At 38.1% G+C, this 23,792-nt stretch overlaps 1 protein-coding gene across 3 annotated transcripts in view; it reads left to right on the plus strand.

Moving 5' to 3' along the window:
- setd4 (SET domain containing 4) overlaps nt 1-23,792 on the plus strand; it is a 58,859-nt gene that overhangs the window by 18,352 nt on the left and 16,715 nt on the right. For all 3 annotated transcript variants that reach the window (XM_028800696.2, XM_051926284.1, XM_051926285.1), the window contains 2 exons: nt 8,008-8,089; nt 21,485-21,565. In XM_028800696.2, the coding sequence (XP_028656529.2) occupies nt 8,008-8,089; nt 21,485-21,565 (163 nt within the window). The remainder of the gene's footprint in view (nt 1-8,007; nt 8,090-21,484; nt 21,566-23,792) is intronic.

Raw genomic sequence — 23,792 nt, forward strand, 5'->3', positions numbered from 1 at the left:
TCAAAGCCAAAGGTAACTTCTGCAGTTTTAGCTCATTTTGGTTTCATACAAAACGATAAAGAAGAGACAGAAAATTTTAAACATGCCAATTGCCCATATTGCATAGTCATTACATTGTTAAAATACAAACAATTTGCCCTTCTCTTCATTGTCATCAACCTCACTGTTCATATCATAGGCATGACATTTATGAGTAATTTTTATAAGCAGTTATAAATATGTTATTTATAGTCTATAACTTGCACTGAACTATTGTTGTTTGTTTAGTTTTTCATATATATACTGTGTGTATAATATATATATATTTTATATATAAAGCAGACTGTAATATTAATCTTGTGGTCTTGTATGTATGTTATCATCCAGTTGGCACTTAGTAACCACAAGACGGCGCCAGAGAGCCGCAGACGCAGCAATACAGTCCACAATGTAAGAATATAAATACAATGAAGAGTTTTTGTTCCACAAAGCACCTTCCAATGAACACCTTTCCAACAATTAGCTACAATCTTATATATAAAGCAGACTGTAACAATCCTGCGGTCTTGTATGTATGTTATCATCCAGATGACGCTCTGAACATTTCTGGTGTGCTCGGTAAAATTAAGTGACAGTTTTATCATGAAAAATCTGTAGTATTATTTGTTTGTCGTTTAATATTCATTTTTGTTAACTATATTTTCATCTTGCATTATTCTTTTTGTAACAATGTTGTAGTGGTAATAGAATTAAATTGACCTAATAATATTATTGACGTTTTTTTTCATCGTCAACAATATATATTTATAATATATATATTGTGACAGTTTAAGGTCTCCGTGACCTCTTGAACCCTCAGACCACACATCAGACACCAGGTAAAATCCAAAGATGAATATTTTATTAAAATAGTAAAGTGCACAAAGCACCACCACTCCACTATACTCAATAACCAATCAATACAATAATCACAATACTCAATCCTCCACTCCCAGACACTTAGCCACCCTTCCTCCCAACTCAGCTCAACTTCTGGGATTTCCCATCGTCCTTTTATATTCCCTGATCCGGAAGTGGTTCCAATCCTTCAGTCCATGATTCCTTATCACTTCCGGGTCAGATTAAAAGTCCTTTCCTTCAACCCGGAAGCACGTCGTTTCTTCTGGTCATGTGATCATGATGCACTTCCGGGTTATAGGGCACGTAGCACTCTGTAAGCCTCCCTACAGTGGCTCCTGGTGGTCACCATGGTATCCAGCAGGGTTGTTTATAAAAACTACACCGCCCATAATGCCCTGCTGGAATTTCGGGACCTTCCATGCTGCTGGGAGGACTCCATCTAGCGGCCTGGAGGTGTGGACCGGAATATTCGGCCGGCCATCCCTCACAATATATAAATTTGTAGTGATGTAGTTAACAGAAGTCCATTAAAGGACACATCACTCTTCATATTATCAGTATTCTCCTAATTTTTTAAGAGTCATGATTTGCATAGACTGAACCTGGTTTAAAAGGAAACTTGATTTTGGAGTGTTTGTGACCCTAGTAATAATTCATTTTGGGCAGTGTCAAAAAAAGCTCATAATTCTGCCATTAACTCTGGTCATCTTGTATCAAGTTATTGACCGAGACAGTGCTTAACATAGGCTCCCTTATTCCAGGTGTAGCATGCTAAGAAAACAGTTGCAGGTGCCTTATATTGAGCTGAACAAATATAACTTAATTTGCTAAATTGGTTCCTTAATCTATGAGGGGTATAGTCATAATCTTCTCCATTTGATGGACAGACCCACTAAACATAAATGGTAGAAGCAAGGGTGAAGCCCAAACTTGGTGGGATAACAGTATGTGTACTCGGCATGTGAGGTAGTATAATGCAGATATTATATGACACTATGAAGGACAATGTACAGTAAAGTTCTAGGAAGCAAGGTAGGTATGCAGTTAAAGTGTGCAGTGACATAAAATGTTAAAATATAAAGCTCATCATCATAATCTTGCAATAAATTACAGATTTTTCTGATATAACTAACCTTTGACTAGCAACTTATTTGCACAGCTCTGTGTTAATTAGAAAAAGAGGCAAAATATTTAATGATGTATTTTTTGTTGTCATTCTACCATTTATGTAAACTATGACGTTTAATATTATTGGAGATGGTTACACAATGTTTGACTACAATTATAAAATATTTTTGTAGTAGTAATTATTCCAGTTTTGCATTGCTGATGAGATTTACCTAGATCAGTGTGAGCAACATGATTCATTTGGCTTTGAAATTTACTCTAAATTGCAGTAGTTAAAATCAAATCATTTATAAAATTTTTACACAAACAAAATTGTCAAAACCCAAGGTCATTTTCTAGGGCAGCAACTGTGTATTCCTTATAAACGAAACTGACTACTGGATAACATTAAGTTGCAGTTCCTTTGGCAGGATTTTAGTAAGCCTCTTCAGTGATATTTTTTCCAAATTTTCTTAACTAAATATACAGGTGCTGGTCATAAAATTAGAATATCATGACAAAGTTGATTTATTTCAGTAATTCCATTTAAAAAGTGAAACTTGTACAGTATATTAGATTCATTCATTACACACAGACTGATGTATTTCAAATGTTTATTTCTTTTAATGTTGATGATTATAACTGACAACTAATGAAAGTCCCAAATTCAGTATCTCGGAAAATTAGAATATTGTGAAAAGTTTCAATATTGAAGACACCTGGTGCCACACTCTAATCAGCTAATTAACTCAAAACACCTGCAAAAGCCTTTAAATGGTCTCTCAGTCTAGTTCTGTAGGCTACACAATCACGGGGAAGACTGCTGACTTGACAGTTGTCCAAAAGACGACCATTGACAAAGAGGCTGGCTGTTCACAGAGCTCTGTGTCCAAGCACATTAATAGAGAGATGAAGGGAAGGACAAGATGTGGTAGAAAAAAGTGTACAAGCAATAGGGATAACCGCACCCTGGAGAGGATTGTGAAACAAAACCCATTCAAAAATGTGGGGGAGATTCACAAAGAGTGGACTGCAGCTGGAGTCAGTGCTTAAAGAACCACCACACACAGACGTATGCAAGACATGGGTTTCAGCTGTCGCATTCCTTGTGTCAAGTCACTCTTGAACAAGAGACAGCGTCAGAAGCGTCTCGTCTGGGCTAAAGACAAAAAGGACTGGACTGCTGCTGAGTGGTCCAAAGTTATGTTCTCTGATGAAAGTAAATTTTGCATTTCCTTTTGAAATCAAGGTCCCAGAGTCTGGAGGAAGAGAGGAGAGGCACAGAATCCACGTTGCGTGAGGTCCAGTGTAAAGTTTCCACAGTCAGTGATGGTTTGGGGTGCCATGTCATCTGCTGGTGTTGGTCCATTGTGTTTTCTGAGGTCCAAGGTCAACGCAGCCGTCTACCAGGAAGCTTCATGCTTCCTGCTGCTGACGAACATTATGGAGATGCAGATTTCATTTTCCAACAGGACCTGGCACCTGCACACAGTGCCAAAGCTACCAGTACCTGGTTTAAGGACCATGGTATCCCTGTTCTTGATTGGCCAGCAAACTCGCCTGACCTTAACCCGATAGAAAATCTATGGGGTATTGTGAAGAGGAAGATGCAATATGCCAGACCGAACAATTCAGAAGAGCTGAAGGCCACTATCAGAGCAACATGGGCTCTCATAACACCTGAGCAGTGCCACAGACTGATCGACTCCATGCCACGCCGCATTGCTGCAGTAATCCAGGCCAAAGGAGCCCCAACTAAATATTGAGTGCTGTACATACTCATACTTTTCATGTTCATACCTTTCAGTTGGCCAACATTTCTAAAAATCCTTTTTTTGCATTGGTCTTAATTGATATTCTAATTTTCCGAGATACTGAATTTGGGACTTTCATTAGTTGTCAGTTATAATCATCAACATTAAAAGAAATAAACATTTGAAATACATCAGTCTGTGTGTAATGAATGAATCTAATATACTGTACAAGTTTCACTTTTTAAATGGAATTACTGAAATAAATCAACTTTGTCATGATATTCTAATTTTATGACCAGCACCTGTATATTTAAAGTTAACGCCCTGATTAAAATAGAAGTTCAAATACAACTGAATGAGAATTTTCACTATATACTTCAAATCATCAGCCTTGTACATATAGTATAAATTAATTAATGTTATTTTAGTCCAGTCTTTTTTATATAATGATTGTACACTTTATAAAGTGCCTGTACAAATGTATTTACTTCTGGATTACTGCTTTGTTGCAGACTGTGGCAAGAAAACATTTCATGCAAGTTTAAAACACTCTGGACACATTTGACAGTTCATGGATGCATTTCACTAGCCATGACATATTTGAAATAGACATCTATATGAAAACTGACTGTGATGCATATTAACAGAACTTTCTGTGCGATAACTTTTCTACTACAATGCTTACAAATTTTCAGCAAAAAAAATTTTAATTTTTAAAATCTGTAAAATGTAATATACATACTTTTACGCATTTCATCATGAAAGTGATATCAAGTATAAATCTATGGATTCTAAATGTGCAGAGAGCTGGAATATCATACATTTAATGTGTTCTGTGTGGCAATTGCTGCTTGCCGCTGCTGTCGGTTCAAGAGGAAGCCCCAGAAGCGCGTAGCGATTAACAACTGGGTCGGTTTTAAGATGACGTTTACGATGGTTTACTTTAATGACAAAATTAACTATTTTGTCCTCACAGGTGGCGCAGTGGTAGTGCTGCTGCTTTGCAGTAAGGAGACCGGAAGATTGTGGGTTCGCTTCCCGGTTCCTCCCTGTGTGGATAGCGCTTTGAGTACTGAGAAAAGCGCTATATAAATATAATGAATTAAATGAAATTAAAGTGGAAATTTCAAGATTAAAGACGAAATTTCCACTTTAATCACAAAATAGACCTTTTTATTGTGTCCCTAATTTTTTTTCTCTGTGGCTCAAATACGATGGGGAATATGCGACACTTGAATATAAAAGCACCACGAAGGCAGTTGTACAGTATGTCAGCATTTTGCTTCACCACATCGAACCATTTATCAAACATTAAAGCATGCACACCGATCTAGGTGTAGGATCTATAAAGCGGCTTTTTGTCACATGTTGATAGTAAACAGAGACTCTGATGTTGCGTTTCAACTTGAACAAACTGCGCCCTCCGATTTTTTGCTGGTAGTGCAACTAGTTCATGTGGCATGTTAATTTCTGAGGACATGCTCAGAAGATGCGCCAAATGAACGCTGGGGATGCATGGCAGCCATGATGCGTGTGTGTATGTGTTTTGAGTGTGAATTATAAACTTGCCCTTAATGGCTTCCATTACAGTGGACATGACAAAGTGAAACTTGGCCGAGATGTTACTTGCCAGTCAGTCAGTACCCTAAGAAGTGATAACAGGTAGCTGATATAAACTGAGGAATAACCAAAACTTGCAAATATGCAGTATTGCCCCTCATAAAAGGGAACTAAAACATAGTCTGTTAAGCATATTCATCACTTTTAAGGTGTAATAAGGTGATGTGAATTATTAGGTTATTATTGTTAGTTGTCATTTATCTGGTTTGGCTGCATTTTCCAACTTAATTGAGGGTGTCGTCATTTCTCAGTTTATTTGAAAAATGGTGTAGGCATGGATTAGGGTTGCCGTAAATATATGGATGTTCATCTTTAAGTTTTCTTTTATAATACCAACAATTTCTTTATAAATGTGGCCCCCAGTCTAAAATGTTTTTGCAAGGCATATTGTTTATTTTAGTATACTTGGCTAATAATCAGTACTGTACAGCCAGTACAAATTCGATCATTATACTCATCATTAGTGAAAAACAACATATATTCATTGAACAATCCTTTTGGAGAGAGAAGGAACTTCAAATATATCAAATTGTAAATATAATGTTGAAACAGGATGTATTATTTCATCTTTTGAAAAATGTAATGGTTTAAAGCCAACCTCTTTTCAAAGATTTTGTACTAAAAGCTCTGTTTTATATACATCACTCATATTTAATTGTGTATCAGGTGAAACATAGTTTAGGAAAGTAAAGTAAATTTGTAGTAAGACACCCAAAATGAGAGAAACTCTTAATGGAAAATGCTGTTACCCACAGTAATATGCAAGCGCAAAGTGAATTCAATAACAGCCATGGTTAATTTGCTGTGCTTTCTCCAGTTTATTTACAGTGAATAAGGAAAAAAGATTAATACATCATGAGAAAAATAAAAAGCAAAACTCTTCATTTGTGTTTTCAGCTTAACTAGGTTCATAGTTAGACTGGCAGACCCATAATTCTTTATTTGAGTCAGTGAAAAATTTAGCTTTTATGGATACAGAAACATAAAAAACAACAACACGCTTGAGAATTGCAAAAAATCTATTGTCTTTGCTAATAATAAGAGAGCAGTCATAGTGTGGCTTGTTATAGCCATATTGCCATTTTGGTATAAAGGAGCACCAAGAGTGTTTCTTGACACATTTCTGCTGAATAATTTGCTGGATAAAAGTATTCAATGGTATTTTGTCATAGAGAGGATGTGCAGAATTTTCTATAATTGTCTTCAGTTTTATATTCATTATTCCTTCTAGCAGTGGTAGTGCTGCTGCTTTGCAGTAAGGAGACTGTGGAAGATTGTGGATTCGCTTCCCGGTTCCTCCTTGTGTGGATAGCGCTTTGAATACTGAGAAAAGCGCTATATAAATGTAATGAATTATTATTATTATTATTATTATTACTGCTGCCTCTAGTGGATCAAGAGTGTGTCCCAAAACTGAGCCTGCCTTCTTAATTAGCTTGTTGATTTGGAGAGCCTAGCACACTACAGCATAGAAAATAACTAGACCAGTCCAGCCTATCATCAATGTGGACCATGTACTTGTAACAGATCACCACCAGCACATCCACTCACTGAATAGTAACCGGGTATAGAGGCTGTTTGGTGCGAAAGTCAATAACCAGTTCTTGTTGGAATTAGTTATTTTGTAATTGAGGCATGTTACATAACCCGAAGACTATATAGATATAATATAAAAAGGTGATGGCCTCCCTTAGTGATACAGCAGAAAGAAATCACATAGGAGAAATAACTTGGCTTTCTTTAATGACGGCTTATGCTGCATAACAGACAAAGGAAGCCAATGGCAAGAACCCTGTTCGGGAGTGGGGGCCCGATGTGTAGAGTCTGCCATTTTTGCTGCTGCGTTGGAAAGATTTTCAGGATTGAATGACGTTATCTTCTGTCCGTCCATCGGCTTCAAAGGTGTGCCGGCAATGTTCCAAGGCTTTATACTCTTTCTTCATGTGCAGGACCCCACTTAGGTGAATAATACAATTCCAAACAAGACAAAGAGGATACAATTTGATGCTGTCTCTGACAGATCAAAAATAGTGCACGTTTCCCCAGCTGTCTTTATCTGTCTATTCTTATCCTTTGCTTAACCTCTGTGCTAAATCTGTGTCAACTTAGCATGTGAGTAGAAAGAAAAGTAGATTTATAAAATATATTTGTACAGAGGACAGTGACATATTAAACTAATGTTCTGATTACAGGTGTTCACTTGCAGACAAATCTTTGCACTAAGATTAAACTTCTAAACCTGACTGCAATACTCAATTTATATTGTCTCAGTTAAAAGGTTAAACGGGAGGTCATATAAAAATGAGTATTATTACTGTTTAGAATTACACAATGGTTTCAATGACACAAATCAATATATCCTTCTGTCTTTACCACTGAACTGTGAAAAAGAATAGCAAGACAGCTAGTTTAGTAGCTTTGAGTGAGTAGCTGAATAAAGCTCAACTACGACAGAAGCCTGTGTATTTCAATACAAGTATATAATGATGAGCTTTATATTTTCATATTGTTATCCCTGTACACCTTCACTGTTTCACAGGAAATCTGTGACTGCATGTCTACCTTCATACCTAATAAGTGTTCAAAAATAATTTGTTTTTGTTTTTAGAGTGTAAACAGTATAATAAAGTCACTCTTTATTTTGCAGATGTTCTTCAGTCCTGCATGACCAATAAGGACAATCTAGTGACCCAAAAGTTTTGTTACCTGAAAGAAAACAACTTTTTAGAGTAAGTAAAGCACTCTGTCATTGATGTGCTTGTGTAATATCTCATACAGTATGATAGAGAGAAGCAGCTTTACTATAGCCACAGAAGATTTGTGTTTTCATTTTGTTCAAATGGCTTTTACATCATGATTGTCAGTGATTTATTGTAATTATAGAAGCCTTCACAGAGTACACAGTCACAGAGGGCTTTTCAAAGTGCATAAGATAATTAAAATGGACAGACAGTGGCAAAATCCTACAAATGTCCAGTAGGGCCATAGGACACAAGTGGGACAGATCCAGGCATCATAGACCCTGGCAGTAGAAACTGACAGTTGTGACATGAAACATAACATTTCTGGTGGAGGAAGAAGCTAGAAGTGGCTAGTTAGGCTCCCATCTATACGCAAAATCGTCTCTGAAACCAGACTTCTTGATTAAATCTGGTCTCTCTCTCTCTCTATCTCCTACTTTACAGAATCCCCATTGGAAAGGCCCTCAAAAGATGTGGGGATACTCGTGAGTGCCTGGCTGTTAGTTTAGTACAGTGCTTATAGAAAAGTCTGCTATAAAATAAGTAGTGAGTCATTTCTTTGTGCACTTTTTACATTTTTCTCCATTTACTGTATTGTTTTACTATACTATGTGACAAGTGTAGAGGGTGTGCCAGCCACCCAGCCCGACCCAGACAGACGCAGGAGGCACTTATAAAAACAGAAATGCTTTTTATTTTGTTTCTTCACTTGTGGGCAATGTCTTCCCTGTTCCCACAAGCCACAACACACTCCCACTAAGCACAAACAGCACCTTAAATGCAATACATGGGGTCCTCAGGTTACGACACAGTCCCATTCCTACAACAGTGAAGTAACCCGAATTTTGGTATAAGTTGAAACACACCTTAGCCTAAGTCACTTACCTATCCTAACACATTTGCAAAATCATAATCTAGAACATAAAAACACAACTAAGCCACATAAAAAGGAAAAGGACATAAATATACTGTACTTTACACTGTACTGTAGTAACAGAAAAAATGACAAAAAAAATTCCTTACCTTTATTCCTTCTGATCTCTTTATAATGTCTGATTTCACTTCCATCATGATGGCTTTCCTCTTCTTGGAAGTACTACCATCTGAAGGCTCTGACGTTCGTTTAGGAGACATGATAAGGGCCAAAAAGTCGCCAAACAAAGCAACACAAACAGAACACTTGTGCAGCGCACAACCACACTAGTTTGCCAACTCCCTCACTCACACACCACGTTACTGTGTATTCTTCCGCTGCGCGCAACCAAACTAGTTCACCCACATAGTCTGTAAGTACGACGCTAACGGTGTAAGCCGAAACACTCACGTCTCAATTTTTTTAAAGTTTTTATGGGAGTAAGCGTTGTAAGCTCAAAACGTTGTAACCCGAGGACCCTCTGTACTCTTCTTTTCTCCTCTGCTCCATTCCTCTTCGGCAAACTTTGTCCACCTTCCACCCGACTCTGGCTCCCTGAGTACTGTCTGCTGGCTCCTTTTATGTGGTACCGGGAAGTGCTCCAGGTACTTGATGACCTACTTCTGGCAGCACTTCCAGGTGTGGTGAAAGGATCGCTCCTATGGGCTCAGGAGCAGCTGCAGCACCCCCTGGTGGTGCCCCCAGATACCAACAGGGCTGTAGACAACTCCATCTCCCATGAAGCCCTGCAGAAGTCCGAAGCACCGCTGCAGCCCATGGGGGCTGCCATTTAGCGGCCCGGGGGAGGTAGTTCTGCCTATGCTTGCTTCCTCGGTCCCGGCCGGGGTCTGTGACAACTGATAGGTACATACCAAGTACTTTAGCATATTGTAAGCTATCTGGCGATGGTAAGGTGTCCCCAAATGAGTTTGTCAGTGTTAGTGTGCCAAATAGGGTGAAGGCAGGAGAATGAGAGTGAATGGGAGGAGTGGTGTCAAGTCAGTCTTGCTCAAGTGCTCCCTTTGTGTAGCCCTATCTTACCTCCTTAAACATGCTTATTTTGTACGTTATGACTGATCTACTGATTTTTTTTTTTTTTTTTTTTATTATGACAGTGTCCATTTTAAAAGTCCCCCTTAAATGTCAATTTCATTTTGTAATGCAATTCTAATTCCAGATTCCTAAGAGGAACACATTGAGTTAGTTGAACAAATTTCGAGTTTTCCACTAGCCTAGCCTGTAATCCTGTTAGAAATGCAGAGAAAAACCAAGAAAAATCACATTTTGCGCGCCATCAGAAATTCCTACATAACTTCCTAAAGTATTACAGACCATGAATGTGTAGCCTAGCAACATTCAACCTACAGTGCAGCGCGATGTTGTGTGTCTAGAAGTGGTGGCAGTAGTAGTCTATGATACCATAATTTTTTATTTTTTTTTGGCGATGGACCTCAGCCTCGACAGCTGGTCATGGCATCGACTACAAATTAAACGATTCTATAATCAGTTGTGTGCTGAGTCATATTCCAGTTTCATCAAGTGAGTTCAAACATGGGTTTTTGCAAAATGATTTAATTTTTTACTCCAATGAGAGCCTCGTTACTGACAAGCACTGTCTTCGCATTTCTCTTCATACGATTGGTTGGCCCTCCACTCACATGCTTTGATCTTATGGATTCATGGCTATTACAGGGACGATGATTAGCCTTTGACACTCAAAGCAACAAACAAATGAGAAAGACTCCATTTGATAAAAACATGCAAAAAGTCTGGAATTTTCTGTAAAACACAGTCAAATTAAGCACTGATTGCTTTGCAGGACTACATAACAACTTTTTGGTAGAATTTAGAGCTCATTATTATCCTGTGGCTGATATTCTTTGATTTTGGAAATTCTGTGTTTGTAACTTTAAACTATCAAGCACAATATTATGCGGTACAGCACACCTATGCAGGTGCCGCTTCGCAATAAGAAGATCATGAGTTTGCATCCTGGGTCCTCCCAGGGAGGATTTTGCAAAGTGTTTTGAGTAGTGAGTAAAGCGCTATAAAAATGTGAAGAATTATTATTATACTTGACGACTTGTCAATTTCAAATTTTAAACATTTTTTTTTCACCAAATAAACAAAACGTGCAACGGTAGGACACTATATACCTTTACAGTACCTCAAACCTGATCAAAACACAACATGTTTTTCATGAAAAGGGCACTGCTAATCACACATGTGGTGATGAAAAATGAACCTGTGGTCCCTCAGAGTGCAGTAGACGTTGTATTCATGTGTGTTAGTCATTGTTATTAGTTGTTATGGGTTTGTGCATTGATAGTTTTGATAGCATTGATAGTTCTTTCTTTTTTATTCTGTTAAATACACTTGTGATGAGCCTGGGTCAAATGTGAACAAAATGTTTGTTTTATTTCAAAGCGGAAACACATGTTATTGCTAATACTGTTCACTATTTTTCTTTTATGCACTGAGATTTGCCTAAGGGGCGGCACGGTGGCGCAATGGGTAGCGCTGCTGCCTCGCAGTTAGGAGACCCGGTTTCGCTTCCCAGGTCCTCCCTGCGTGGAGTTTGCATGTTCTCCCCGTGTCTGCATGGGTTTCCTCCCACAGTCCAAAGACATGCAGGTTAGGTGCATTGGCGATTCTAAATTGTGTGTGCATGTGAGCCCTGCGGTGGGCTGGCACCCTGCCCGGGGTTTGTTTCCTGCCTTGCACCCTGTGTTGACTGGGATTGGCTCCAGCAGACCCCCGTGACCCTGTAGTTAGGATATAGCAGGTTGGATGATGGATGGATGGATGGATTTGCCTAAGTCAGATATGACAAAAATGTTTATTTTTTTATTTCAGAATTAGAAAAAAGTATTGCTACTACCTCAGATTCTGTTCAGTTATAGCTTTTTATTTTTGAATGCACTTTTTGATTTGCCTGTGTTTGATGTGACAAAATTTAAAAGGGAAACAATGAGTACGTATTACTTGTTTTATAATACATTCAATTATGTTGCTTTAAAATTTATCACCTGTCACTTACCAGCAGCTGAAAATGTTAGACCCAGCTAATTTTCTTGGTTTGAAAATCTGGCCTGATTTTGTGATTGTATAGCCCTGCCCTCAAGTATCCCTCTCAGCCACACGTGTCTATGTGTGTATGAAGAAAACTTTGTAATGTTTGTGCAAAATCTATGAAGTTTCCGTGTATCTCTCAGTTTTCTTGTTGAGGAACTTAATTTAAAGTAGTAACTGGTGCTCACCATACTAAATTTTTTAATTTCACAAACCTCTCCCACGTTACCTCTTAATATTCATTTGCTTAAACTGAAAAGGTTCAACTTCTTCAGTCCTGAAATCAGTTTAGTCGCTCTTGAATTCCCACTCTTTTATTTTGATTGTTAGCCTCTCATGTGGTGACTTGTCAAAAGCTTTCTGAAAATCCAGATTAATAATCATTTTCTACTTCTCTGATTATATGCTTTTGTTGCTTCCTCATAGAAACCAGTGTATTAGTGAAAGATGTCCTTCCTCATCTGAAATTGTGCTGTTTCTTAAACTCAGTTTCATTTTGATTTTTTGAAGGAAATACACTTTTCCTTTACAAAAGAAAGCTTCCCTGTTAATTATTTTTAACATGGAAAATCTTCTGGCATGTTGAAGATTCATCTAGGAAGCCTTTTTCAAAAGATTAAAATTATTAACGTCATTGTTTTCAAAATTCCACAGTGCCATTTTGTTTTTAGATTAGTTGGTACTCACATCTGAGGTTGTCAGGGGGGGACCTTGGGAGGTCTTGACTCGTGTCATCATTAACAGGACAATATAATTAGTCGTCATTTTGAACATCCCACTGACCAACTTGGTAAAAACTTTATTCCAGTGGGTATTTGTTTGAGTTTAATTTTGGTCGTGACCTCACTTTGTTCTTCAGCTTCGTTTCTGATTCTCTCCTTTGGTTGTGGTTGCTCTAAATCTTTATGCTATTGTTTGTACCAGGTGTGCTTTCCTTATCCACTTCCTGATCCTCACACAGACTTGCCAGTACAGACTATACTCACTAGTACACCTTTTCTTGACATGCAATGTCTGGTTTTCTTTAATAACTGTTTCAATCAATTTATTCATGATACATGTTAAGCTTACTTGACCATTCACCTTTTTATATAAAGGAATAATATTTGCTAGATTCAGACTATTTAATCTAAAACATTTTCTCCTTTTCAGTTTCCAAATCAGTATGTTCTTGATAATCTCTGTTATTGCTGGGAGGTTGCTGACTTCTTCACCCGTGCAAAACTCAGAGCATTTCCTATTTCTCTGTCTATATTTTAGTTGTCCCTTATTGTTTTTGATACACTTCCTCCTTGACTAATCTTTCCTTACTAAAGTACTGAAAGAACCTTTTTGTGTCATACTTTGCCTTTTCTGTAACTCTTCCCCAATAACTACATTTTGGCTTTCCTAATACAGTGATCCCTCGCTATATCACGCTTCGACTTTTGCGGCTTCACTCTATCGCGATTTTTTCTCATACACGCTTACGTCACTACACATGTGCTTTCTGAGAACTTTTATCTAAGCCCCACGATGGCTCCTAAACGTGCTGCTTTTTCTAAGCCTTCTGACAATGAAACTAAGCGCCGGAGGAAGATGCTTACCATCCAGGAGAAGGTGAAAGTCTTGGATATGATCAAAGATGGCAATACCCTACAAAAGTCTCCTCACGCATATGAAAAGACAGCGCCAGCAACTGCCTATCAAGATGTTCTTCAGCCGCACGCCCAGACACCCACTGCCTACTCCTAGTAGTCCTTCAGCGGAAGAAGACAACGACGCACCTGCTGAAGATACTGCACCACCTTGTCACGCTTGGGTCACAGATTTGCACAGAGACACAGGAGGTTGTAGAAAAAAAAGAAATTTATTCAAAGCACTGCAAACAAACATTTGTCTCTTTTCAAAAGTTTAAACGTGCTCCATGACAAGTCAGAGATGACAGTTCCGCCAGGAGCAGAGAATGTCTGAGAGACAGAGAGAGAAACAAAACAACCAATTCCAAAGCTGAGAGGCGCTGCACAATACTTTTAAGTAAGCGGAGTACCGCGTGAGAGGTTTATCGCGCATTATAGCGCAAGTAAGAAGGGTAAGGAGCAACGTGAAGGTAGACTGTCAGCTGTTTCAGGGGTTTTCCCAGGGGCGTCTGTGTCCTCTGAGGGTGCGATCAGCGCTCCAGCTTACAACCTGAAGACTCTCCTACTGAGCTCGTGCCTTCATAGGTTAGTGGTTGTGTGTAAGAACTGTGTGTGTGTGTAATTAAATGTACAGTACAATAATAAAAATATATTTGTAACGTCTAATATGTCTTATTTTCTCTTATTTTGTCTAATGTATTGGGTAATACGAGTGTAATGGTGACTAAAGGGTGTTATTTCATGTCTAGAGGGCTCTAATAATGTTAAAAAATGTATTTAGAAGGTCGTAAACAGGTTTTCTATACTCTAACTGCGAAAATATTCGTTTTGTAAATAAAGAATCCTACTTCGTGAAAATTAATTTATCGCGGTAGAGTCTGGAACGGATTAACCGTGATAAACGAGGGTTCACTGTATTCCTTTTAGTTATTGCTCGCATGCTCTCGTAAACCCTAAGGCAGGTACAGGGATTATTTGCCATGTATGCTTTATACATTTATTTTTTCTTTTGCAACTTCCTTTTCAGCTCTTTATTTATACACCATGGAATTCTGTTTAATTTCTTCCTGTATGCTGTTCTATCCTACACCAAGGTCTGAGCTACTTGTTAAGCATTCTAATCTCCTTGATTTTACCTGGACTGGCATGTGATAGGCAGAACTGCAGAGAACTTGGCACCTAGCTCTTTAAGATTTTGATTACAGTGTATTCAGCCTGCCATTATGTACTACATGTCATTAGTTCCAGTGTGGACAATGACAATTCTTTCCATCTTTGTTCTGGCCAGGAGCCTATTCACCCTTCTAGGGAGGTCCCCCACCTTTGTGCCCGAGTGTTATGCTATTAAATGTGTTTGTGTTTTATTGTTAGTTTTTCAGGTGTCTGAGTTATGCATTTTATTTTTATGCATTTTCTCTTTATGCAATGTTGCTTTAAATCTACTTATGTGCCATGTTCTTTGTGGGTGGGGCCCCAAGAGACAGGGCCACCTTAACATCGCCATGTCTGAGCTCTCCCTCTGTCTATATAGATCAAGGCTAGGGGAGAACTCAAACATGGCTTGTTGGAGTGATAGTGAGTACTATGTTTCTTATTTGACTTTTTTTTTTTTTTAATTTACTTTGCTTCGTTTATTGGATTCTATTACTGGATTTACTTATTGGGACTAATTTGCATTTGGGTTGCCTTTCAGCAACTCCTTGGTGCCTCTTTTCTTCTCTTGTGAGCTTTTCGTTGTATTTGTAAAATGTTTGAAACTAAACCCTTTCATTTATAAATATTCTTTTTTTGCCCTTGACTGTATAAGCCTAGGTTTTAGGTCATCCTCCTCTTGTGGAGATTAGAGATATTTTTGGGACATTTAAGTTTACTATTAAGGCTAAAATCCCTTTTGGATGTGCAAGGCCTGAAGTAGGCCAGTGATCTGGATTAAAACCTGCTGAGGTGAGGGCAGTTTCCAGGCAGGCTAAGGGGGACTGACCTGATCAGTGAAACCTTTTGGAGCATTAATACCTATTTATGTGATGGATCTAACTCCAGTGCTTGACACTAGGACACAACACAATATTTGAGACTTTGTGCCATTAGTTATGGGATATGAAGCTTAGGTTTGCTCTATCTCTTTATGGGTACTGGTTTTAAGGTGACCTTTTGGGGCTCCTCATCCTTACCTATCACCTCTCCGGCCTAGAGTCTTCTCTTATGCCACTTTGGAGGTGCACACTATTTCCCCAAAGGACACCTGGGCAAGATCTGGATATTCTTTACTGCAATGCAGGCTAGCCACCTCCTCCTCAAGTTCAGTCACCTTTACTTCAAGGTGCTGGATCAGCTGGCATCTCCCACAGATCTATGTATCCTTCTGGGAGCAGACCTTTCCAAAGCAAGACTCCATATAATCCAGCATCATGCAGGATTTGCATTAGCCTTATGCTGAAATCCTGTTTAGTGTTGGTGGCTAACTGATAAGTCCTTTTAAAATGAAATACTAGATATATATTAAATACAAACTTCCATCCATCCATTTTCCAACCCGCTGAATCCAAACACAGGGTCACGGGGGTCTGCTGGAGCCAATCCCAGCCAACACAGGGCACAAGGCAGGGAACCAATCCTGGGCAGGGTGCCAACCCACCGCAGGACACACACAAACACACCCACACACCAAGCACACACTAGGGCCAATGTAGAATCGCCAATCCACCTAACCTGCATGTCTTTGGACTGTGGGAGGAAACCGGAGTACCCGGAGGAAACCCACGCAGACACGGGGAGAACATGCAAACTCCACGCAGGGCGGACCCGGGAAGCGAACCCAGGTCCCCAGATCTCCCAACTGCGAGGCAGCAGCGCTACCCACTGCGCCACCGTGCCGCCCGTTAAATACAAACTTAAATAAGCTATATTGCCTGTTTAAATATCTTATGTACATCTCCAAGTCCATGTATTTACTATAAAGATATCCTCATTACTACTAAACTTTCATGGTATCTCCCTACTGCTACTTGCATAATTAAAACACCTGGCTGAAATTTTGTAAATCTCTACAAGAGTTATTCGTGTCCATGTTTCTAAGCAAATGCTGTATACCTTAATTAACTACTTTTCCTTTCTTCCTTACAGAGGAATTCACTTATTTATTTATTATTAACAGATACAAAGATGGTTAACTATTTCATTATTGGTCACCGCTTCTGCTCTGCTGTGCCATGCTATGCCTGCCACCACTTCACATGCAGCTGAACTACATTGCTTTTACTCACGCCATGCTTTTCTCCTTGGCAGCTGGAAAAACAGCAAAAATCCTTACAAAGGGAAAAAGTACCTCTGGGTCTCTTAGCGGCAACCAAAAATGAAGTTTTAAGGGCAAACACTGCATATTGTTCAAGATTCACAGAGCTGTCAGTACAATCCATCACATAAGGCAACTTCAGCATGCAGAACATGCCCTGCATGTCAGCAAAGTAAAGCCTATTTTCCGTTAAGCAAGCAACTAAAGACAACAGGCAATTCTTAAGCTAATTTCTGCTTTTTCTTTTGTGTTACAACTAGCAGTGATCTATTGGTACAAACAGTAGACTTAAACCATGTGGTTATCTGTAAGTTATTTTCCTTTAGCGCTTGTGTTAAAAAAAAAAAAAAAAAAAAAAGATTTGCTTGAATAATTGAAATGAATTCAAATTGTGTTAGTGCATTTGGATATAGATTTAAGACAAAAATACTTTTTTTAAAAAATCTGTCATGCTGCCAGTGGAGATCTATCAGATGTACAGCTCTGACATCACATTCAGTTTCACTCAGTTTATATCCATACAAACAGTGTGTGCTATGAACATGTAAAGTTACTTTTGGTAGTGAAAAACTGGTAATAACAGAATCATTTTGGAAATTGCAGAAGAGTGCTTGGATTACCTCCATACTATATGAAATAGAGTCTGACCTGACTACATAAGAATGTGGCTCAGCTTGTAGAGCCATTGTGGGAGACATTTGCATGTTTTAGATAAACTAAAATCTAACTACTGTGTAGAGTCTTATTGCTGGCTGAGTAAGATACTGTAGCATGACATTTCTTGTGAATAAACACAGAAGTGTCTGCATCTTTAGAGAGTTCTATTGAATAATACAGTCCACTTTTGGCCTCAGTTCACACTTTATATTAGCACATTATTCATTCAGCTCTGGTTAAGACTTAACGTGTATTAAATGTTTGCTTGGAATGTCATATTTTTGAAGAATGCTCCCCTTTTCAGTTGTATTCTGTGTAGCTTTGTCTGGAGGTTGGTCGTCATGGTCATTGGTACGTCCACAACTAAATGTGATGGTTTCCAGCATAGGGATTTTCATGCTTTACCTTGCCCTGTTGGTTGGGGATGAACTGTAGTTGTTAGGAAAGTCTGGATAGTGTTCTGATATTTGCTGTAAATTTTTTAATTCACGTAATCATTAGTAATATTTTGATCCATGCGAATATTTTGTGTCATTGTTACTTTTTATGACCTCATTTTTTTCCCTTTTGGGTAATGGGAGATGTCCTTTTGTTTAGAGTTGTTTCTAGCAACAACGTTGGGTGACAAGGACATCATGACAGGAAGTTGCATTGTGTGATGTGAGAAGGTCATATACAATTTTGGCTTCATTGTTAACATTGTCCAGGATTCTGGATTCCTAAAAAGACACATTTGCAGGATAGTTAGTGGTTTCTCATGTTAATAAGGACTTTGGTCATGATGAGGTTATTCTTAATGATCTTTGGTTTTGTATTGTGCTTTGATATACTGTACATGGTTTTGACGTTAACTCATTTCAGGCTATGATTTCTGTTGTTTTGATCCCCTGGTTTGATGCTTTGCTTGTTACTAAGTAAATGTTTTTGCTTTCCATCCCAACTCCTGATCCGTTTACAAAATGTATCTACTGGTTAACTTCCAGCAGACCAGTAGTTCTTTACTGCATTTATAATTTGCAAAGTTATGAACAAGGCTTTATCAAATGCAAATGGTCAGTTTTAGTAACGTTCACTACATGAGCATTGAGCATAAAACATTTATCAGTCTTTTAGGTATTCAGAATTTGTGACATTTAGTATTCTTGGCAAATTTAATAGTAAAATGATTTTAAGGCATCAACAGCATTGGTGTGTGCGTTAGGACTGAGATCTCATTGGACATCATGTAAAAGTTGTACGTTTAGGACTGAAACTGATTAAAACTTCACAGCCATAATGTTAGTTTTAGTAAGAAAATTGAGTAGCCAAAGAAAAAAGAAACAGAGCTTTTGATCGCATCAGCAAGTTCCTAGTCTTGCTAAAGCCAGACGTGTAATAAATATATAATATGTATGGAGGCAACGATGAATGAATTTTGCTTAATAGTAGGTGAGAGAGATTAGATGACTTGCCAAGTGTCACATTTCTAAACCAATCCAATGCCTCATAAAGGTGGCACTCAAAGTAGGGGAAGTGATTTCAAATTGCAAAGAGCAGTGGTGCTGTTGTTAACCTAATCAGACAGACAGCAAGCTTCTGATTATGAGGACCATTTGAAAAGTCTCCTAAGCAAAAACCCTATTAAACATTTAAGTGTGTGTTACTTGTGCAGAGAGCACATTGCATAGATTAAAGGCAAACATAACCAGTTGCAAGCAAAAAACCTTCCTGTAACGTCAAATTACAAATTGACATTCAAAGACCTCAACGAATGGGTGGTAAACGTGAACGATACGTTGTCACAAGTGCTGTGTGTGTGCTCTCTGCTGGAGTCGATTTGATTTTGAAAGAATTGGCAGCTGTGCTTGTGAAAATGTGAACTGCAAAATATGAATTTGAAATAAACTGTGTGTCACACCATAGCAAAAGGACTTCTGTTGAGAGAATTGATAATGAAGAGCCATAGGAGATAGAGTTCAGTACTCAAAACACCAGAATTAACAAATCTGTCTAAAGTAAAGCATGGGCAAGTCTGCAGAGCCCATCTTCTGATTAAAAATCCAAACGAGTAACTAAAGTAAACTAACACTACTGTCTAATTTATTTCAGTTCTGTTTGCTGTTGCTATGTCATGTAGTTGTGCAATAGACACAATGACAGAAAGATATCATAGCAAACTGAAGCACTTCTCATGGAGCTGCGGTGGTCTACATATGTGTGTGTGTGTGTCTCTCTCTTCGGTCATTACAGCATGTAAATTAATTATTAAGCTTTAATTACCTTGTGCTACTGAAATCCCAAATGTCCTTTATTTCCATAATGTGTCAAGTCTTTTATTCAGCTTCTTTTGCTCTCTCCTGGAATCCTGACAGTTTAGCCTAGTGTGCAGCCGGTAGGACTGACAGGCGGGTGTTTTAGGAAGAAGCCCTCTGAGTGTAGCCTTTGCAGTGCTTTTTTTGATGCTACTCACTACAATTTTTTTCACAGATTGTCTCCAGTCATGTATTCTCATTTGAGAATTATGTCTGGCCCCGTGAGACTAGCAAGTTCCTTTTTCTTCTCATTTGATTGAATTTTGTAGTCTTCTTGAAATTAGCAGAAAATAATTCATTAATACTTCCAAAAATGTTAAGTTGATTCCCTCTGGGTGGTAGTAGCACTAATAACTTTAATGCCAAGTTTTTCCTGAACACAATGAGGCTGAGTCAGTGTTTCCCTCCATTCCATTTTTCAGAGCAGGTCTTTGCATTTCTATAAAACAGGCACAGCATAGCATCATATCCAAATCACTTCTGTTTACAGAGATGGTCTTAAGTTGACTACATTTTCAAAAAATGAAAATCACACAACTATGACTACCATTTTTTTTTTCTTTTTCAAATTTAGCACTTACAGCCAGAGACTGTGACTCTTCTCATATTTTGGCAGTTAGCGAAGATCAAAAAGAGCTCAACATTCTGATCACCATAACATCTTGTGGTCTAAGCATTACTGGCATAAGAGCTGCTTTCTTTTTTGCAATTATTGTGGCAACTTCTAAAAGAGCAAATAGTTCTGGACTTTTCAGAGCTCATCACTGGCTTGCCTAACAGGCACATCTCAAAATAGAAGTGCAAAACTACTTTATCTTGCTGAGAACAAAGCAGAGAACATTCTGCTACAGCACAGTGCATTATTGAGAGTGTATACATTGTATTACTTAGTAGGGCATGTGAAAGATGATCCAACACATTGTAGACAAGTTGCATGCAGAACTGTAGTGGCCCAGAGATTTTCATATAAATAAAACAGTCTTATATTTTTATTGCCTAAAGAAGATTAAAGACTCTGGGGAGTAGTTTATATACTATAGTTTCAGTAGAACTAGGGTGTTGTACCATGTTAGCCATTATGAATGTAGAGAAAAGTCAAGCAAAATGACCTTTTATTGGCTAACTAAAAAGATTACAATATGCAAGCTTCTGAGGCAACTCACGCCCCTTCTTCAGGCAAGAGGTACATTACATCTTGCCTGAGTTGCCTCAAAAGCTTGCATATTATAATCTTTTTAGTTAGCCAATAAAAGGTGTCATTTTGCTTGACTTTTCACTACTATAGTTTCAAAAATTCAAAGACATTTTTGGGACTACAAGGGCACACTATCACAGTTGTTAGAGCTAATGCCTAGAATACTGTTGAAGTATCGACTTGCTGGTGGGTGGACTGGATAATGCACAGTACTTGGATGTTGCGATCTTTGTAACCCTACTTGTTTTACAGTGGCTTCACAGACTGGGTTCTTTTTTATTAGTTTGTAAGTTGAATGTGTATGATACAGTTTGTAAACCTCAAATTCTGGTTCTCTGTGGCAGGAACTTGACTTTTGGATGTGATGGTCCATCCTGGAGATTGATGACTGCTCTGAAGTTGCTATGCCTTGGGCCAGATGACTAGTAAGTATTTTGAAACATATCTCTACTACTTAACACCAGAATCCCTGAAGCCTATGAAAAAACTCATAATCCTGAGCCACCTTAAATTCCTTCGCACCTCTCCTCATCAGCGTCTTTTGTTTTGTAAATACGTCGATCAGCACAAGCAGCAAGCTCAATTCTGGCAAAAAGTTCTCCCAGCTCAAGCCAAGGCTCCTTATGTGCATGTGAGGTGCCTGGAGTTGTATAGGATAAATAATACAGTATATCGTTACTTGGAATACGTGCATTTCATGTGTGTTCCGTGTCTACAAAGATCTGGGTAAGTGTAGGATGAAAGGAAATGCGAGGCAACAAATGCTGAAAACATACCTAAAGCAGAAACTTTTTCCATGTTATATTAATAATGACGTGAAGTGTATAATGTGTGAAGTCCAAATATCAAATAAACACGTGTTTTACAAGTTTTTTCGTAGGCTTCAGAGATTCTAGTGTTAAAAGAGCTGCAAACTCAATTTGTCTTTGAGGAAAAAAAAACACACTAGATAGTGGCATGTTGGAGCAGAAGTTACTGTTTTTATGTGCTAAGATTATACTCATGAAGAATCTATAATTCTCAATAGTTATAATGCAGAAAAGCAAACAGCTTTAAAATAATATTGTTACATTAAGATTTGCTGCACATATTATGGTTCCATGTGGATTCTGTGCATTAAAAAGACAAACTATAAAAAAAATTCATACATTTTTAATCCAGAAAAGGCATACCATGTGACCTGACAAGGAAAATGTATAGCAATAACTTAAACTAGTTGTTATGCTTCAATTCCCTATATTACAAATGATCACTTCTTTGACCTCCTGTTTATAAAATCACTTTGTGGTGAGTACAGTATACCGTGCAGAGTAGAGCTGCTGTTCAAATTACAAAACCGGTTATTGGAAATTTGAAATATATTGAAAGATGTATTTTGCATAGGACTTGCTCTTTGTGAAAAATTGGCAAATGTTTTGCACACACTCTAAAAACAGTGATGGAGAGACAGCTGTCAAACATGAAAGAAAAATACCACTTTGATGTCTTTGATGCTGAGTAATTTGTTAAAACATACAGCCGTTATGTCATAGGAATGAAGCACATGACCAGAGCAGGGGTCTTTAGTCCACTTTGGGAAAGAAATGAACAGTCAGAAACACTCCTATTGGTCCAAGCAGTCCCAGCCTTTTCCCATTTGTGTCACTTGGGCTTGGTTTGGATAAAAGAACTGAAGGCTGAATGGAATCAATGGCCTGTTCATTCCAAAAGAGTCGCAGTCATATGTTAAACCAAAGTGACAGTAGCAGCCGCAAGGTACTGTAGATAACGCTTTTTATCACCACATTCTAATGCTTTTTACAAAATTTAATTTGGTAAACCAAGTTAATCTTTGTCTAATGATTTTATTTTAGCAAGAACTTTTAAATAAAAGTACCTTGTATCTAACCTTTGGTTTTCTGCTTTCATGCAGTCTCTATCTAGTTGTTTATACCTGGAAAGGGTATTGTCCTGCATGGCTTATAATATCATGGTTTGCATTTTATTTAACATAATATTATCCAACTTTGAATAAAATGCTTTTTTTAAGCTAAATAGGTTTATGTTTATATACATGCAAGCTACATTTATAATAATAATAATAATAATACATTTTATTTATATAGCGCCTTTCCCATGCTCAAGGCACTTACAAAATATAATAAAGAACGGCAGAATATACAGTATATAGCATTGTACAAACCAGATAAATAAATAAAGAAGATTAAGACAGTAAATTCTGAAAAAAACAGACAACATAATTGATGGTCTAGCACAGGGGTAGGCAACGTCGGTCCTGGAGTGCCACAGCATGTGCAGGTCTCTGCTCCAACCCAGCCCCCCAACGAGAACTCAACCACTGCTGACGAAGCACACATTGCCCAAGTGACATTCCAATGCCTCATTCTAGTGGTCTCGCCTGCCAAGGTTCTCCAACCCCAATTGCCCATCTCAATCCTAAACTGCTGCATTCAGTGTCCCAATTGTTCCTTATTAGCAATAAGATGTAAAAGACAAAGCAGCCAGCAGTTCTCCAGCTAGCTTTTTTCCAATTACATCTGTGTGTGTTCATCATGCACGGTTTGATTTAATAAAACACTTAATAGAAAAATGTGACAGACTGAAAATGATCTGTTTTAGGCTTCAAATCATTTGGATGATATCCTTGGAAAG

This window comes from Erpetoichthys calabaricus, chromosome 4 (genome assembly GCF_900747795.2).
Source record: "Erpetoichthys calabaricus chromosome 4, fErpCal1.3, whole genome shotgun sequence".
In the NCBI taxonomy this organism is placed as follows: domain Eukaryota; kingdom Metazoa; phylum Chordata; class Cladistia; order Polypteriformes; family Polypteridae; genus Erpetoichthys; species Erpetoichthys calabaricus.